The sequence below is a fragment of the Paramisgurnus dabryanus genome, chromosome 18, assembly GCF_030506205.2.
Source record: "Paramisgurnus dabryanus chromosome 18, PD_genome_1.1, whole genome shotgun sequence".
NCBI lineage: Eukaryota > Metazoa > Chordata > Actinopteri > Cypriniformes > Cobitidae > Paramisgurnus > Paramisgurnus dabryanus.
In genome coordinates, this window is record NC_133354.1 from 2,226,493 (window position 1) to 2,246,602 (window position 20,110).

General features: G+C 38.2%; 1 protein-coding gene across 1 annotated transcript; it reads right to left on the minus strand.

Moving 5' to 3' along the window:
- Positions 1-1,421: 1,421 nt before the first annotated feature.
- On the minus strand, positions 1,422-19,903 carry nr5a1b (nuclear receptor subfamily 5, group A, member 1b). Its single transcript, XM_065243929.1, has 7 exons — positions 19,740-19,903; positions 18,967-19,088; positions 18,460-18,601; positions 16,473-17,215; positions 8,761-8,880; positions 3,938-4,085; positions 1,422-2,694 (listed from the first exon to the last, which is right to left on the minus strand). Exons 2-7 carry the CDS (start codon positions 19,066-19,068, stop codon positions 2,441-2,443), a joined length of 1,509 nt encoding a protein of 502 aa, XP_065100001.1. The 5' UTR covers positions 19,069-19,088; positions 19,740-19,903; the 3' UTR covers positions 1,422-2,440.
- Between the last annotated feature and the right edge of the window lie 207 nt (positions 19,904-20,110).

Below are 20,110 nucleotides of genomic sequence, written 5' to 3' on the forward strand. Positions count from 1 at the left end.
GCCTACGTCAAAAGTGTGACCTATGTTTACATGTGACTGCTACTCTGAACGCTTCCATGATCACATTTATGTTCGTGCAAACTCGTTTCGTGTGTTTGTATTTGCAAATACAGCTGCTCCATTATGTCGAGGAGCAGAGACGAGTGCTCGGAAGTCAGCAATTTTACGCATGTTTGACTTCATGCGATGCTGCAAGAACTGACAGGCGGATGATGTCAACGCACCACAAGAGCGAGTTGAGATCACACTATCTAATTTTGAATCCCTCTCACGGTATTTTGACGTCATCGAACACCAACTGCAACTCCTCCATCCAACACGTAGAACCAGTCCACGTCATCACCAGCGCCGCCGGTGTTTGGCTTACCTGGGCTTGAGCTTCTGATGGCATATATGCACGGGTACGTGTAAATTAACACTTTTTTTGAAAACTGACATGTGTGCACGATATTATTTTTTAACCGGAGAGGTTGAAATGTTCGTTTATGAAAATAACTGCCCATGTGTAAACGTAGCCTTAAAAGTCGAGCAATCGACTTCACAAAGCTCTGGATATTCCCTGCGCTGTGCACGTTCAATGTTTAAATATTTAGGCTAACTTAATTATGCTTTAGCCACCAATTCTAAGGGGGCACGTCTACACCAAAGCATTTAAACGCAGCGTTTTGCCAGCTTTTTTCAGCCGAGAGCTGAGAGCTTTGGTTGCTAATATACTCCTGCTTTGTTTAACATTGAACGATACATCGGTTGGTTGTTGATATTTGTCCTGCCCCTCCTCCACGGTGATTGGATGGCCGAGTGAGAAGTGATATTGACGAGCTGAACGTTTCACCCAAATTTAAACATTTTTCAGCGCTGAACACGGAAAAACAGCTGAGTGCCGGCACTTATTGCGGACAAAACCCCGCCAGCTGCTGGCATTTTTAATGGCACTACATTGGAATCAATTGAAAATATATGCTGGCGGCCGACGTAAGTGCCTTGGTGTGCACACCCACTTTAAAAATAAAAGTTCCTATTTTTACAAATTTCTCTTCTGTGGCATAAAAAGGCTCTTTGTAGAACCCTTTAAGAACCTATTTTAAGAACCTTTGACTCTAAGGTGATTTGGGGATTAAAATGGTTCTTCTACACTGCAAAAAATTATGAAAAATTCTTAGTATTTTTGTCTTGTTTTCAATAAAAATATTAAATTAAGATGCTTTTTCTTGATGAGCAAAACAACCCAAGAAAATAAGTCTAGTCTTAAGACCAAAAAGATCAAATTTAAGTGATTTGGTGCATAAAACAAGCAAAAAACAGATTTATTTTCTTGGGTTGTTTTGCTCATCAAGAAAAAACAACTTAATTTAAGAATTTTTGGATATTTTTATTGAAAACAATAGTTGGACAAAAAATTGAAAATTACTCCATAACTTACCCAAAAATAGTGCGGACTTCATGTCGTTATCCTAGTCACGATTGTAATCGTCATATGCGTCATGACGAAACACAGTCATGACACGCACGAGAACGCGTGCAGGTAATTTTGATCTAAATGTGTTTACATATCAACATGGTGTATCGATCGCTAAATACGCTCAAAATACAAATCGTTTTCTCTTACAAACATATAGTTTCGCTTACATTCAGAAGAAATTAACCCATCAGAGTCATGAGGGTTTCTAGGAAAGGCCAAAAACAGCCACTAATGCCATTATGAAGCTAGGAAGAGCCAAGATTTTATTAAAGGTGCAGTGTGTAGATTTTTAGCAGCATCTAGTGGTGAGACTGTGAATTGCAACCAATGGCTCAGTTTACAGCTCACCCCTCCCTTTCAAAATGTATAAAAAAGCTACGATAGTGACCACAGGACAAACACGTCATCGTCTGAGACAACGTAGTGAAAAATGCACTCTAAATAACAATTTAGGGCTACTTTAGAAATAGGACCTGTGGTGTATGTAGATAAAAACGGTTCATTCTAACGTAATAAAAACATAACGGTTCAAAATGTAAGGTCTTTATAAACCACTGAAAATATAGTTATGTATATTATATTTTATTTCTGTCAAGAGATCTTTCTAAAAGTTACACAGTGCACCTTTAATTTAACTCTGATTTGTGTTTAGCTGAAAGAAGAAAGTCAGATACACCTAGGATGTCACTAAAGTGTGTAAATTAAGGGGTGATTTTCATTTTGGGTGTATAGCATGTGAGATCCAGTCAGCATGGTATGGGCCCAAAATGCATTAGCGTGCGAGTTTGTGTGTGCGTGCATGTGTGTAATGCGAGGGAAGCACATTAAAATTTACTCTTTCTTAATATCTTCTTTCCTACGCTTTCTCTATCTCTCGTGAACACAGTGGCATGGTTGATGAGGTTTTTCTGCACGCGAGAGATGATCCCTCACACACCTAGTCGAAAACAGACTGCAATGATGGTATCTTCAGTGAAGGAATCAGATGCAGGTTCTCTTGGCATGCAGCATTTCAATGAGGAGGTTGTTGCACGGCACCTCGCCGCTCAGGTGCTTGTAACACAGGTAATCTTCGGCCTGCGCGCTCAACGCTCTGAGCTCGGGAAGGCGCAGGAGAATCTGACTGAACCTGTCCGGAAACTGCGGATAAACGCAGAGCGTGTACTCCAGCAGCGCTGCATTCACCTGCTCGTACACGCTTTCCACGTAAGGCTGGTTCTCCAACAGTTTCACATCTGCAAAGAGAGAGAGAGAATTGATAGAGGCGGTATGAGTGGAAAATGGGTTTTCAAGCACCTACGTACGCACACACACACAGAGCGGCTGAGGCCCTCAGGCGCTCTTATAATGAAAAGCAGCTTTTGTTGGCAGCCGCTAGCTCTAAATTGTTTTCACTTAAGGGAATGCGAACAATAAAGGGACATTTTCTTCCGAAGCTGAAAAAGAGGACCACGGCAGCACGAACCAATATGGGGTCAATCCATTAAACTCCCATTGAGCCGGAGTCTCGCGCGTGTGCGGATACGGGGTCCGACTCCCTGCCTTTGTAAACAAGAGCGATTCAGACTGCTTTCATTTTAATTAAGCCCATTACCCAGTTACCGCACGACCCGCGCCACACAAAACCCGCTGCCACTCAGAGCAAATCGGGAACAAATAGCAAATGCAGCTACGTCCTCGTTAGCGAGGCTGGAAATCAATGCAATATTCAGCTTTTAAAAAGTTAATTAGCCTCGGTCAAACCGCGCGAGGGAAACATAGATACGTTCAATAAGACGCGGGGGACGGGGTGACGGGCGTCATCGTGCAAGCTATGAAAATGTCTTTTATATTCAGCTATTAAAACGTGATCAGCAACCGGCAGACAGGATAGAAAGAGACGTACGTGGATATTCCCACCTCTTACTTATTAACGGGAAGTTATTTGGCCTTTAAAATTAGTTAAAAAAAAACATTAAAACACCACTTCTGAACTTATTTTAAAAACGTTTAGATAAAAAATGGTTTAGGCTTCTTGGGAAATCATGCCAATCTGACAATTGGTAAAAACTTTGGTAAGCAATACGGTTTAAGACCTTACCAAGCCTTGTAGGGCACAACCTTTTTGACAGAAGATTAAAAGCACAGTATTTCATTAAATCTTTAAATGAAACTCTTTTTACTCTTTATCAATGAAAGACTCGCATGTGGGCTTACTAGATTCGCAACGCAATGCCACACGGATCATTCATGGATGCTAAACAGCAAAAATTGACCTTATGTACTTTCTTATTGCACATTCCTGGTCTTACAGTCAACGATTCACAGGTGGAATGTAATTCCAAAGTCTTCAAAGTGCTTAATGAAAATTTTATAACTTTTTCTTAAAAACCACATTCCTTGTCACCAAGTCCTCTTATTTTTCACAGAATATTATCTCTGTGTTTGAAGATTTCATTGAATTGTATGTGTGATCGAGCGATTGTGCGTTTGTCTTACCAGGGTTAAAGAGGATTAGGTATTTGAGACAGGCCGTTTCTCTGCGGTCAAGCTGAAGTTCTTGTAGACGGTGCACAAGGTCTTGACCTCTCTGTATCATTCCACTCAAAGTTACCCCTGCCTGGGCCAATACAGACGCAAGCTCAACCTAAAACATATTAATGGATTTACTTAATATTAAATGCATGTAATTATGAGATTAGAAGCATCAAAGTTTGATTTTACTCAATGATTTCAATTTTTGACATGATCTTACTCAGTAAGATATCAAGATCAGTGACAGCCGGTGACTTCTCTTCCAAGGGGCTCGAATGCAAAATATGTGTTCGGAGTGTCGTGTGTTGCTCGTCATGTCAAAATATGTGTTTGTTGTGTCATTTGAACCATGTGCATCATGTCAAAATATGTGTTCTTTGCATGAACAATGTTCATCATGCGTCATGTCAAAACGTGTTCGATGTATCATGTGTGTTGCTCGTCAAGTCAACATATGTGTTTGGTGTATCGTGTGAACCATGTGCATCATGCATTTTGTCAAAATATGTGTTCGGTGCGTCAGGTGAACCATGTGCATTATGCCTCATGTCAAAATATGTGTTCATCATGTGTCATGTCAAAACATGTGTTCGGTCTATCATGTGTGTTGCTTGTCATGTCAAAATATGTGTTCGGAGTGTCATGTGAACCATGTGCATTATGCGCCATGTCAAAATATGTGTTCGGTGCGTCATGTAAACCATGTGCATTATGCGCCATGTCAAAATATGTGTTCGGTGCGTCATGTAAACCATGTGCATTATGCGCCATGTCAAAATATGTGTTCGGTGCGTCATGTAAACCATGTGCATTATGCGCCATGTCAAAATATGTGTTCGGTGCGTCATGTGAACCATGTTCAACTTGCGTCATGTCACAACGTGTTCAGTCCATCATGTGTGTTGCTCGTCATGTCAAAACATGTGTTCAGTCTATCATGTGTGTTGCTCGTCATGTCAAAATATGTGTTCGGTCCGTCATGTGAACCATGTGAATCATGCATCATGTCAAAATATGTGTTCGGTGCGTCATGAAAACCATGTGCATCATGCATCATCTCAAAATATGTGTTCGGTGCGTCATGTAAACCATGTGCATCATGCATCATGTCAAAGTATGTGTTCAGTGCATCAGGTGAACCATGTGCATTATGCGTCATGTCAAAATATGTGTTCGGTCTATCATGTGTGTTGCATGTCATGTCAAAATATGTGTTCGGAGTGTCATGTGAACCATGTGCATTATGCGCCATGTCAAAATATGTGTTCGGTGCGTCATGTAAACCATGTGCATTATGCGCCTTGTCAAAATATGTGTTCGGAGTGTCATGTGAACCATGTGCATTATGCGCCATGTCAAAATATGTGTTCGGTCTATCATGTGTGTTGCATGTCATGTCAAAATATGTGTTCGGAGTGTCATGTGAACCATGTGCATTATGCGCCATGTCAAAATATGTGTTCGGTGCGTCATGTAAACCATGTGCATTATGCGCCATGTCAAAATATGTGTTCGGAGTGTCATGTGAACCATGTGCATTATGCGCCATGTCAAAATATGTGTTCGGTCTATCATGTGTGTTGCATGTCATGTCAAAATATGTGTTCGGAGTGTCATGTGAACCATGTGCATTATGCGCCATGTCAAAATATGTGTTCGGTGCATCATGTAAACCATGTGCATTATGCGTCATGTCAAAATATGTGTTCGGTGCGTCATGTGAACCATGTTCAACTTGCGTCATGTCACAACGTGTTCAGTCCATCATGTGTGTTGCTCGTCATGTCAAAACATGTGTTCAGTCTATCATGTGTGTTGCTCGTCATGTCAAAATATGTGTTCGGTCCGTCATGTGAACCATGTGAATCATGCATCATGTCAAAATATGTGTTCTGTTCGGTGCGTCATGTAAACCATGTGCATTATGCGTCATCTCAAAATATGTGTTCGGTGCGTCATGTAAACCATGTGCATCATGCATCATGTCAAAATATGTGTTCGGTGCGTCAAGTGAACCATGTTCATCATGTGTCATGTCAAAACATGTGTTCGGTCTATCATGTGTGTTGCTTGTCATGTCAAAATATGTGTTCGGAGTGTCATGTGAACCATGTGCATTATGCGGCATGTCAAAATATGTGTTCGGTGCGTCATGTGAACCATGTGCATTATGCGCCATGTCAAAATATGTGTTCGGTGCGTCATGTGAACCATGTGCATCATGCATCATGTCAAAATATGTGTTATGTGCGTCATGTAAACCATGTGCATCATGCATCATGTCAAAATATGTGTTCGGTGCGTCATGTGAACCATGTGCATCAAGCATCATGTCAAAATATGTGTTCATCATGTGTCATGTCAAAACATGTGTTCGGTCTATCATGTGTGTTGCTTGTCATGTCAAAATATGTGTTCGGAGTGTCATGTGAACCATGTGCATTATGCGCCATGTCAAAATATGTGTTCGGTGCGTCATGTAAACCATGTGCATTATGCGCCATGTCAAAATATGTGTTCGGTGCGTCATGTAAACCATGTGCATTATGCGCCATGTCAAAATATGTGTTCGGTGCGTCATGTAAACCATGTGCATTATGCGCCATGTCAAAATATGTGTTCGGTGCGTCATGTGAACCATGTTCAACTTGCGTCATGTCACAACGTGTTCAGTCCATCATGTGTGTTGCTCGTCATGTCAAAACATGTGTTCAGTCTATCATGTGTGTTGCTCGTCATGTCAAAATATGTGTTCGGTCCGTCATGTGAACCATGTGAATCATGCATCATGTCAAAATATGTGTTCGGTGCGTCATGAAAACCATGTGCATCATGCATCATCTCAAAATATGTGTTCGGTGCGTCATGTAAACCATGTGCATCATGCATCATGTCAAAGTATGTGTTCAGTGCATCAGGTGAACCATGTGCATTATGCGTCATGTCAAAATATGTGTTCGGTCTATCATGTGTGTTGCATGTCATGTCAAAATATGTGTTCGGAGTGTCATGTGAACCATGTGCATTATGCGCCATGTCAAAATATGTGTTCGGTGCGTCATGTAAACCATGTGCATTATGCGCCTTGTCAAAATATGTGTTCGGAGTGTCATGTGAACCATGTGCATTATGCGCCATGTCAAAATATGTGTTCGGTCTATCATGTGTGTTGCATGTCATGTCAAAATATGTGTTCGGAGTGTCATGTGAACCATGTGCATTATGCGCCATGTCAAAATATGTGTTCGGTGCGTCATGTAAACCATGTGCATTATGCGCCATGTCAAAATATGTGTTCGGAGTGTCATGTGAACCATGTGCATTATGCGCCATGTCAAAATATGTGTTCGGTCTATCATGTGTGTTGCATGTCATGTCAAAATATGTGTTCGGAGTGTCATGTGAACCATGTGCATTATGCGCCATGTCAAAATATGTGTTCGGTGCATCATGTAAACCATGTGCATTATGCGTCATGTCAAAATATGTGTTCGGTGCGTCATGTGAACCATGTTCAACTTGCGTCATGTCACAACGTGTTCAGTCCATCATGTGTGTTGCTCGTCATGTCAAAACATGTGTTCAGTCTATCATGTGTGTTGCTCGTCATGTCAAAATATGTGTTCGGTCCGTCATGTGAACCATGTGAATCATGCATCATGTCAAAATATGTGTTCTGTTCGGTGCGTCATGTAAACCATGTGCATTATGCGTCATCTCAAAATATGTGTTCGGTGCGTCATGTAAACCATGTGCATCATGCATCATGTCAAAATATGTGTTCGGTGCGTCAAGTGAACCATGTTCATCATGTGTCATGTCAAAACATGTGTTCGGTCTATCATGTGTGTTGCTTGTCATGTCAAAATATGTGTTCGGAGTGTCATGTGAACCATGTGCATTATGCGGCATGTCAAAATATGTGTTCGGTGCGTCATGTGAACCATGTGCATTATGCGCCATGTCAAAATATGTGTTCGGTGCGTCATGTGAACCATGTGCATCATGCATCATGTCAAAATATGTGTTATGTGCGTCATGTAAACCATGTGCATCATGCATCATGTCAAAATATGTGTTCGGTGCGTCATGTGAACCATGTGCATCATGCATCATGTCAAAATATGTGTTCTGTGCGTCATGTGAACCATGTGCATCATGCGTCATGTCAAAATATAAGTTTGTTGCGTCATGTGAACCATGTGCATCATGCATCATGTCAAAATATGTGTTCGGTGCATCATGTGAACCATGTGCATCATGCATCATGTCAAAATATGTGTTCGGTGCATCATGTGAACCATATGCATCATGCGTCATGTCAAAATATAAGTTTGTTGCGTCATGTAAACCATGCGCAACATGGCACTTATTATCATTTCATAATAAGTGCCTGTTGCACACACGCGTCAAGGGTTTATGATAAAAGAGACGCTCACATTCACAAAATACTTGCAAGACACTAATTTAACACTAAACTCGGATTACACATGAGATTAAGCGAGTATCTGGCAAACGTGAGAATCTCTTTTATCAAAAACCCCTTTGAGGCATCTGCAGCAGACACATATTTTGACATGACGAGCCACATGACAGGCTAAATACATGTTCTGAAGAGCTTCTCATTGTGCACCCACGAAAAAGAAGTCACCGGCCGCCACTGATCAAGATTATATTTTCACAGAATGTCCTTTACATTATGTAGGATGGTTTAATGTAGAAAAGCTGGTAGTGGCTGGGTTTCACTGGTAGGGTCACATACTGGTTTGATAATATGCATGCATTACCTCTTGTCCCGTAATGAGAAGTACACTGTCCGCTTTCCCATGATGCAATTGTCTGGCGATGTAATCCAGCACGAGAAGTTCACTCCAACAATTGTGGAGCAACTTCATCTGATCTCCTACCTGCAGAAGGATTATTTACAAAAAAACGTATTTACTTATTTAAATATACAATATGTACATACACGTAAACAGATTAGGTCTTTTAAACCTAATGATTCATTTTGTCTCAATTGTTTCTCCTTAGGAGAGATAAAAAGAAACAATTTGTTGATACAATGTAAGAGCATTGAGTTATATGTGACCCTGCCTATGAAAACTCAGCTTACGTTTATATACATCATTGTAAATTCTGTGAAAATATAACCTTGATATCTTTAATAAGGTTGTGTATAAAGTATGAAATGAACGTGAACTCTGATTAAAATCAAACTTTAATGCTCCCAAATAATCTCATCATTTCACAGGTAGGGTCACATATAATAATTGTAGTTGAGCATAGCTCAGATAATTTGGTCTTAAAAGAACATGATGAGAAATGTAGTGTGTGTGTGTGTGTGTGTGTGTGTGTGTGTGTGTGTGTGTGTGTGTGTGTGTGTATTTAAATATTTGATTGTAGATACCAGTAATGGCAAAAATTAAATACAGGGTCACACTGTTAAGATCTCTTTTGGAGAGACGACAAATTAGAAATAATTAGAATTTTTTTTCTTTTTTATGTCTAGAAGGAAATTTTTGAGATCTCATGATTTACTTTCTTAGATATTCTTTTGTGTACACATACATTAAGAATAATACAACATACACTAATTTCCTGTATGGTGCCCTACAGTATGAATATACCAGTGTGCCATGTACACACACACATGTGCAAATTATTAAAAGAAACCACTCCGGTAGAGCGACAAGTTTTCAATCCTCAATATGGGGCAGCTATTGTACTTATTCAGGGCCCAATTTAGCAGGTATAATGAATTGAAATTGTCCAAAAATATATGGATGATATAATTCTGCAAAGGTCATTTTCATTTCACTTTTGTATATGAGCTTTCCAGACCTGTACGGTTCGTTTTAGGATAGATGTACTCTGCGTTTTTAAAAGCACATAGAATGGAATGCTGGCTCCATCACTTCCTTTATGACATTCCTGTTGCCATGACGGCACATTCCGCACACAGTGATGGAAGCTGGAGTCTGTGTGATATTGTAGATACGCATATACACAACGTGCCCGTAAGACGGAAAGATTGAATTCTGAATTCACACAATATCAAACATTGGGGACAAGCCATGCAAAATAAAAAGATAATCTATCTGCAATGCAAATGCTGTTAAATGAAATATAGCAAACTGTTTTACTAAAACATTAAATCATAAAAAAAAATGCCAGGTTCACACCAAAAACAATAACTATAAAGGTAACTATAAAAATGTATACATCAACATCCACAACAATGGACACTCGCTGCACTTTTACATCTGCATTGAGATTTGTGAGCATTTTTAAGCTGACATAGAATGACTGAACGGGGTATTTATCCTTGTTCTGTGATGTGACATGTAGACAACATTTTTTGTTTGGATCTGTAATGCCTTAGAAGCTTCTTAAAAACCTCTCTCAGATAGCTCTATTAGGGTGGGGGATTTTAAACAAGTGGTTTTGCACCTATTTGGCTCCCCCTACTGGCTTAACTTGCAATCTCATTACTGATTGGCTGACTTTGCTGCCACTCAAAAAATGTAGCCAATTATTTTAAAGTGGAGGGGCAGTTAGATGCCTGTGATGTCATAAGCATCAGTTTTTCAGATTGGGCCGTTTCTAAAAGAAGAATTTCTATGAGACTGAGATGTTTAGCATGTCTAGCACTTTTTGTATGTTCGTGAATGCGGGTAGACTACCATTATTCAACAAAGACAAGGTAAACATGTTTTTTATTCTCTGTCCCCTTTAAATTTGAAGTGATCCCAATGACGTTGTTTACCCTTAGCTTTCATCCTGGATATGAGTGGGTCTTAAAATATTAGGGATGCACCAATATATATTGGCCAATAATCAATGTCGGCAGATAAAAGCACTTTTTCACATTGGCGGTGTTTAGTGGGACACAAGCTGATCATCAGGGCGATCAAAAGGGGTGGTCGCATCAACTCATGGTCATGGTGTGTGAATATTTTGAATTGGGTCAAAATGACGACAGATTATCAGTTTGTACGCTTTGCACTTTTAGGATTTCATTACATAATAATTTAAAACGAGAAGTAAAAAGCAAAACTATCGGTATTTATCAACATAAGATGTCATTCCAAATAATCGGATATACATAATACGGGAAAATAAATCTGTGCATCTCTACTAAATATTGTTTCTGACATTTAAATATCATTTGTTAACATGCAATAACCATGCAATAACCAAAAATGTAAGATTTTTTTAACAATCTGCTTTGTGGTCATTAGTCTATACAATTACAAATTGTCATCATACATTTTAAATTGCTAAGCTTATGTTTAAAAAAGCACTTTAAATCACCAATTTGGACAAAAAGGGACAAGCCCAGCTTATGGGTGAAAATAAACCAAAAAAAAGAGGTTTAAATTTGACCCAACAATGGGTTAAAACAACCCATCGAGTTGTGTTCATTCCTTTTTTTACCCAAAGTTGGGCTGAAAGTAACCCAGCATGTTTTAGAGTGAATTGTACACCTAAGATTGTTGACATGAATGTAATCATACGTATTAAAATAAAAGTGCAAGATTGTTGCACTTGGTACAATCTCCAATTTTTCAATTTTTGGATGTACTACGGTTGCAGTCTTTCAGTTTGTCCTCGCTGGCTCAAGGTAAGTACCGTATGAGGCTGCTTTTGGAGTGTGTCATATACCCTCGACACCCCACTGCATGCTATTATATGTGTCAGAGAAAAATCCTTGCTCTGAAAAGATTATGAGTAAAACAAGACCCTTGTCCATTTCTCAGCAATAGCTGTTGACTCTGAAATCGCACACATTCACGTCTGCACCTGAAAGCTACAAATGGTTACAAATATGTTTTGTAACCCTCGGTTTATCGGTGATAATGCTTGCTGCCCCAGACTTCCACAACGTAGCCTTTATTTTTCTAGCTATCTCTATCTCGGTACGTTCCAGTCTGTATTTCACAACTACAGGAACTTGGTTCAATTTTGAATGCAGTAAATATAAATGGAACGGAAATCATTAAAAAAATGACCTCAAATGCATCCAAACCTGATTATCTACCAAGGCCATAACAACCTCTTATACATTGGGTGGGAACCAATCATTGAAGGCTATATGTATGTATATTTAAAAAAAAAAATCAAACATTGGGGAACAATTGGACTGTTTTATTCTTTTCGGTGGGGGGCTGCCCTGTTATCTTCCCCAAGAAACACAAAATGAGATCATGTATACTATTTGGGTAGATTTTAACATGTTAATTGTATTAGATACAATACATAGTTAAGTTTTGGCTAGGTAAAACAAGTCATGATGTACTGCCACCGTATCAAATCAAATATTCATTTTATGTAACCCTGCCTGTGAAAACTCAGCTAAAATGATCTCTAGTTTTGAATCCCAAAGAAAAAGTCAGATGAAGTTTGATATGTAAGCATTCATTTTTTTGCTGAACTATAACAAACCACATAAAGACCATATAGTAGAGTGGTCTTTATTTTTCAACTTTTAAAAGTTCATGCTCTCACCCCACCAATATGTTTGAATATTTTTTTGTATTAACTCATATTTAGAGGTTGCCCAAAGCATTTGAAGTTTAACAATTCATGTATTATGTGATACTTTGTGCTAGCATGTATAATTGTTTTATAATATATAGCTACTTATGGCAGCAATGGACTTATTTGACCATGCTCCATGCAATTAAAACTGAAGTTTTAGTTGTGATATGTCTTTCAAAGCAAAAAACTTCAATGTGAATGAAGCACAACAGACAATATACACTGAGACAATGGCTGAAGCAATATGAAGCAACTCGGATCAGAAGAGACTGAAATAACTGGAACAAAGTTACCCTCCAAGAAGCAAGTTTTATGTGCGTTGTGCGTTTTAAAATGGTACAGTTTTTGCAAAAATATGTGATTTTGAAAATATTCAAAGGCTTTGAGCATCCTCTACATATTGTAGGAACAATTCTACATTTTGCACAGTGTGTTTTTATTGATATCCTAACACATTTAAGGGGTGAGAGTTACCCATTATAAGGACCACCCTACTGTATGACACAATATGGCAGAACGCTATATATCACAGCATCCTTTTAAATTGCATTTCCTAATACACACAGAAAGTCGACTGATCCACTCAACCCATTGAAACACCTTTCAGCTCAAACATGGTTGTGACGGCGAGTGTGCGGTACTGTTTACTGAATATATTTGTCTTCAGAGGGTAAATAAACTAACAGTTTACATCCGGAATATGTGCGGGTGTCTATCGGTGTATGAGCACACCTGGCCAGGTAAAAGTGTGAGGTGGAAACTGTCCATCAGCATAGAGAGAGGATGTGCTGAAAGTTTAAGCAAACACTGTAGCATCCTCTAAACATCCACTACTGCTTTATTAGTCTTTAAAAACTGCTGTACTATGGTAGTTTTTATTTTTACAAATAACCTTGGTAATACTTTGTTTTTAGTACAGTGTACTAAGTCCCCTTCGTAACTTTCAATAGCAGGGGACTATTTTTGGCCAGTGCGTAATATCATTGCGCCTCCTGCAGCCATGTTACAGCAGCAAAGTCCTTGATTATTACGCCAGAATGAGAGTATAGTCCATATCTGCCTAGAAAATCGCAACTTTAATTTTCTGTCAGTCTTAGTACACGATGTAACTACAGAAGAGTCAAGTTTTAAATAGGAAAAATATTGAAACTCTTTGGTTATTTTTTAGCACGATGCTAATGGTCTAATCAGATTCATTGGATTGTGCTAAGCTAAAAGTGGTTGCGCCAGACCTGGAGATCGTCTGAACGGATTCCAAAACAGTAAAAATCATATAGAGGAGCTGGAAAATTAGCATTTTTTTTTTTAAAGTGGAGTGTCTCTTTAATGCGAACTCGTGAAATATAAAATATCTTATATATAGTGTTGATTCATAACATTGAGAGACCAGTGAACCCTTCCTTTTTCTTTTGTTTCAGAAGCAGTTTCACATGGATATATGTCACGAAAAGAAGATTTTATGATGATCTTGGTACACTGTAAAAAAAATCCATAGAAATTACAATGTAATTGCAGCTGGGTTGCCGGTAATTTACCGTAGATTTACATTCATGTTATTTACTGGCAAGAGTTTGTTCAAAGTTAAATAAATTTTAAATATTAACAAGTCTTTATCTTTACAGAATAAAACTATACAATAACAGCCTCATGAAAAGCATTCTGGGAACGAGAAATCATCATCAACCTTTTTCTGTTTTTTGCTTCAGATTTTGTTTCCCAGAATGCTTTGCTTGATGCTGTTTTTTAGTTTTACTCTGTAAAGACAAAGACTTGTAAATGTTTAATGTTCATTTAACTTTGAACAAAATGTTGCCAGTAAAAAACATAAATTTAAATCTACGGTAAGTTACCGGCAACCCAGCTGCAATTTCTACGGATTTTTTTTTACAGTGTATGCATATTTAATTCATATTAAATATTCTTTTACATCTATTGCTCTCTCTAATATGTACAGTATACCAGAAATATCAACACTCCTAAAAATAAAAGTTCTTCAAAGATTCATATTGTAACATTTAAGGTTCTTATAAGCTAATTGTTTGAGGAAAGATAAAGCCTTTTTGCGATATTACACTGTCAAACCGAACTATAAACTGATGTCTCAAAATGAGTGAGACTTGTTGAATAAGTAAAACTTTCTAGACTGAACATAGCAAAAGTGTAGAGATCCCATTTTGCTCTTATCAGAAGTGGAATGTTGCCGCTGAACCTCCCTTACAGACACACGCACACATGTTGGGCCTGAAGGGTCACTCGATTTTTAATATCAAGCAGATTCACTCTTTTTCTAGAGGATGAAACTCTCTGCTGTAAGAGACAGTTGCCTTGTTAACAAAACAATTTGGAAATACAAACTACTTCTATGTATATGTCCTTCCTTCTTTATCCGGTCTTTTGGGCTCTAATAATAATAATTCAGATTTTACTTCGGCCTTCCTATTGTTTTTCATGCTGTGTGTGTTTGACTCCATTTGTCAGTGTGGATGTGTGCAAATTTGTAATGGTAAAATGTGTGTATGTGTTTTCAAATACAGTAATAGATTATTGTATGAGTGTTGCATTGTCAGCATTGTTTGGAAAAACTAGAGAGAGTTAAGAATGGACAAAAGACAGGACTGTATCCTCAATTTCCTTAAAGACAACAGGCACTCAGGAGTTTATTTAAAGACCTCTCCAGTACCACCAAAACTCGAGTGCTTTATTTAAAGACCCTTCAATGCCGTGGGGTTATAATGGACAAAATATATACTGCGCTCGCGATTATATGACACTATTGTTATTTATTAAAGGTTGATGAACCTAAAGTTCACCCATGTATATTCTAGCAAAATAAATACTTGGTATTGGAAAACGTGCCAAAAAAATTCTCATCCTGATCTTCGGCAATTACAGGGCTCCAAACTAACTTTTTTCACTAGGAGCACAGTGGCCCCCAACTGAAAGTTTTAGGGGCGCAACCAGAAAATTTAGGGGCACACCGTAAATCAACATGCTAACCATATTTTCACATTTCTACTAATTTCCACTGTATTACTAATAAATATTTTAATGATAGATGCAGAAATTACAATGTGCTGTTTCAAATTCAGTGTCACATTTTATTGTGCACTTTTGGAAAAAAAGGTAAAATTTACTGGTTGCACATGTGCGACTGGATGTAAAATTCAGTGGCACACTATCAAATTTTAGGGGCAAAATGCCACCAGTTGGGGCAGTCTGGAGCCCTGAATTATACAAAGAGTAAGCTACTAAAAAAATTTACATTGTGACAACGCAGCTAGACCAGTCATGCTACAAATAAATGTTTTTAATTGGCAGATGATAAATTCAGCAATCTTACATAATTTTTCAGTGAACCTCATTTTCTACCACTAAAAATCTAGTATGCATGAGCAAAAATTAATATAAAAAATAAAAAGTTTTGGATGGGTTTAGCTGAAAGCATAAAGCCATTGAAGCATGCATACTAGATCTTGCCCGCTAATGTGTACAGATCACACCAAATAGTGTCTATTATCATCATCACTCTTCCTAATTTTTGTCTTTGACATCAACAGCAGCACACACCGTCAAACCAAATCCGATATTTCTGGATATTTACACCCCATGTTATTACGAAACCACACATTAATGACTCATCTTTACTATTATGCATCAGAAGGTACAAGAATACTTTTAGTGAATACACCTGATGATTGTTGCAGATGAAACATCACTTTTCACATGCTAAAGCCATTATGAATGAGACACTAGGCCTGTGCAAACACAGCAGGCTGCATTTGTTTATCTGAAACACACACACATACTGTGCTCATCCATGTCAGTATCATTTCATCATGCCAACTGTATCCACACTGTGCACACACACATTGTTTGTACACACACACACACACACAAAAAATCCACTTCCTTATCCAATTATCCAATCTTTTTTCACAAATTATTTCACATTGCTTACCTTGAGCTCCTTAAAGAAGAAGCAGCTCCGTGCCCACTCCACAATGGAGAAGAGCGTCTGATCGGCCATGTGGCACATTAGACCAAAGGTGGTGAGCCTTTCTGGTTTGGCTGCGTGCCGCGCGTTCTGTTCCTGATTGGCTACAGTGCCCCGAGGGTTCTGTTCCTGCTGCAGGTGTGCCAGGTGGGCGCTTATCTTGCTTTGCACCTGTAGCTCATCCTGTTCACACTGAACAAACTCCAGAACCAGCGCCGGCACCGCCAGGCCCGGTGTGGGCAGCGGAGGACTGGTGGACACCTGTGTCTGGTCGACGTACGTGTACCCTGGCATGGATTCTGGGGAGCTGGCGCTCGTGTAATGCTCTGAACTTGTGTAGTGGTCAGGGTACTCGGACTTGATGGCACGGCCGGGCAGGGCCTGGTACGGGTACTGTGCTGGCAGTGGGGTATGAGCAGGAATTGGGACGGACAAACTTAGCGAGCTTGATGCATACAGACTGTGTTCATAATCGGCAGGGGCCACAGCGGTGCCAATGTTTGGGTGGCTGTTTTTTAGAGCCGGGACAGGTATAGTTGTGTTAAAGTTGTAGTCGGTCTGGGGTGATGAGAGTAAAGGGGGCGTGGCCTCCAGCTTTAGGCCACTGGCTCGAATGAGCGCCTTCTTCTGTTGCTTTAATGCCCGGTCGCGTTTGTACATCGGACCGAATTTGTTGCGCCCTCCTCGCATTCTGTCCGCGCGCACAGCTGTGATTAAAATCCAGAAAAAATTCATTATAGTAGTGAATATCACATCACATATTAGAATTAATATTAATTTTCATTATATTTTACTGAAAAAGTACACTCCAGGTTCCAAAAATTGTCTTTGGACTGGGCTGTGTAATATTGGGAATCTTTGTGTTTTACAAAAGGTTGTTTGTGGTGAAAAGTATAAAAGAAAGAAACCGATCTTTTATAAACTTCTGATTTAAAATGTTATTCTATGGCATCGCTACGATTTTTTTTAAAGAATTCATAATCTTTATAATAATAATAATAAAAGCAAATTATTTGTATTCAAATTAATAAAATGACAAATACAATTATTTAAGATTCAAAGCATGAAGATCACCATGATTTCCCTGCAATGAAAAGTAAATCATCTTCAACAAACAGAAAAAAGTGATAAAGTTTCTCGTCAGTTTAGGCTCTCTAAAATGTGTCCTTCTATTAACTCACGAACTAGTTAAAATACCACCGCAGTCTGACTGATTAAAAATAGCACTGTTCTTAAATGAATACTTAACCTTGATCCAAAAAGCAAAGCGCATTGAGCGCAAAGGTGCCTGCAAATAATAGTGACCTTGCAAAAAGCGCTGAAGATTTTTTCGTTGTTATTTTTTTCTTTCTTGCCATGTCTCTATTCTTTGTAACTATTCAAAAAGCTTCAATTAAATTTTAAACTCAATATCATGCTTTAAAATAGGAAAAGGTTCTATAGCCAATGTAATTACTAGTTAACGATTTCTGAAATATGATTTTATAATGAACAGTGTAGGCTAATAAACCATAACAAGCCAATTGTTCGATGAGAAAGTCATGAAGTTAAAAGCTAAGTCTTTATACGAATCAAATATTTGTATATTGTTCAATAAATGTATAAAAATAAAATTAAAATAATAATGAAAATTGTATGCTAAATGTAAAGTAAAAAACGGCCACAACGATGAAGAATCTGGACGAAACAACTAATAAATAAATCTTATAATTTAAGTTTAACCTAATTGAATTGGTAACTTAAAGGTTTTCATACAAAAGTAAACAATAATATTAATAATTCATCAACAATAATAGGCTAATTATTATAATTTTATACTATTCCCAATATTTTTGTAGTTCAAATTGATACTATAGTTTATAGCATACTCGTATAATTAATTTCATTTATACAGTTCTCTGTAAATATCAATTATTTTAGATTAAAAAGACACTGAAGATGTTTCACTCACCCTCCAGTCGCATCCCGACGTTGAGACATTTCTGAAAGCGGCAGAATGGACATCGTTTCCTCTGGGTTTTGTCAATTTTACAGTCCTGGCTCTCCGCACACGTGTAACGTTTATTATTCTGCACGGTCCTCTTAAAGAAACCCTGAATAGAAAATTGTGAATTTCGTTACAAATATAAGCTGCTCTCATTTAACTTCCCTTTCCCCCCATCTGTTTCATTGTAACAAGATAGAAGACCTTGATCAAGGCCAGGAAAAAATAACAAACGGGCATTGCTTGATTAAAATGTGGATAATGAAACGAGGACTTAGATAAGGAGGACGACATTTCAATGTGAACACAATAAACAAATTTGTTCAATGAAACATCTATATTTAGGCCATATCTATTGTAATATTCTTGCATCATTATTGAATGAAATTCTCATCATTATACATTATCACATTATCTAGTAGTTAGAAATGCCCATCTTAGTGTTTAGAGCTGTATAATATTTTTATTTCATACCTTGCAACTCTCGCAGGTTAATAAACCATAATGATAGCCAGAAACTTTATCCCCACACACCGGACACAACTCTTCCAGTTCCGTATCATAACTGTAGTCCATCCCGCCCCGCCGAGCGCCTCCTAAACACATGCGCATAAAACAAGGTCACACTTTCACTTCATTATAATAATGTGCAGCTGCTTGCAAACACACTTTGTATTAATGCAATTTGTGTGTTACTAATTAATTGCATTAATTGCATTGAAATTTCGACACAATGTAAAATGGAAACAGAAGCGTTAAATGCATAAAATGGTTAAATTAAAAAATATATATTTTTACCAATTTACCAATAATTTATAAATAATATGTAGTATAAAATAATAAAATATTATAGTTTTGCATCGCTAAAATATTTTAAGTGTTTAAACATCTAAAGATTTTGATAAAACTAAACAACAAGCATTTGCAGTCATTGTACAGTCAGCTCGAACCAGCTGGTAGACGTCGCAAAATAAATGTTTATAAAGTACAGTAAATATTACAGTAATAACAATTAAACATTTTCTAATAATAAGGCTAATCATCATCATCATTAGATATACAACAATTGTCAGGCTATATTTGTATTATTTAATTTAAAATAGTATATAATAGCTGTTAAAGTGTGAAACTATAAATTACTACTGTTGTGCATTTGCTTAAAATAATATTTCGTTATAAAAAATTAAATGAATGCATGTGAATGAAGATGGATTAGTTCAGTTGTTGAAGTAAAGAGAATTTGTTACCTGTGGGTAACCCTGTGTTTCTCTGCGGTAGTACAGTGCTGATGCTCTCTGCGGTAGCAATTTAATCCCGCAAAACGCGTCTCGTCGGTACTCTGTGGATCCGCAACACCTGCAAGATACCGCCGGTTCAGTGCGTGTGTGTGTGCGCGCGCCAGCCCGGTAAAAACGAGTGTGATGTCCGCGAGGGCAGCGGCACTTAGTGTTTTGGCCTCGCGCGTTCACATTGCAGACATGCCCTCATATTCACACACATGCACGCACACACACACTGCACACTCTCACTACACAAAAGAGTCAATGAGCGACAGGAAGAAGCGCCTATCAACAGGTACTAAGCATACTGGGAGGGACATGGGAAAATTCTCCATTCG

Excerpts from the sequence above, each read along its gene's own strand:
- nr5a1b (XM_065243929.1), bottom strand. The coding sequence starts at position 19,068 with ATGGACTACAGTTATGATACGGAACTGGAAGAGTTGTGTCCGGTGTGT. Across the intron at positions 18,602-18,966 it reads TAACCTGCGAGAGTTGCAAG|GGTTTCTTTAAGAGGACCGT; the intron begins GTATGAAATAAA and ends TTTTCTATTCAG. Across the intron at positions 2,695-3,937 it reads CCTAATCCTCTTTAACCCTG|ATGTGAAACTGTTGGAGAAC; the intron begins GTAAGACAAACG and ends CTCTCTTTGCAG.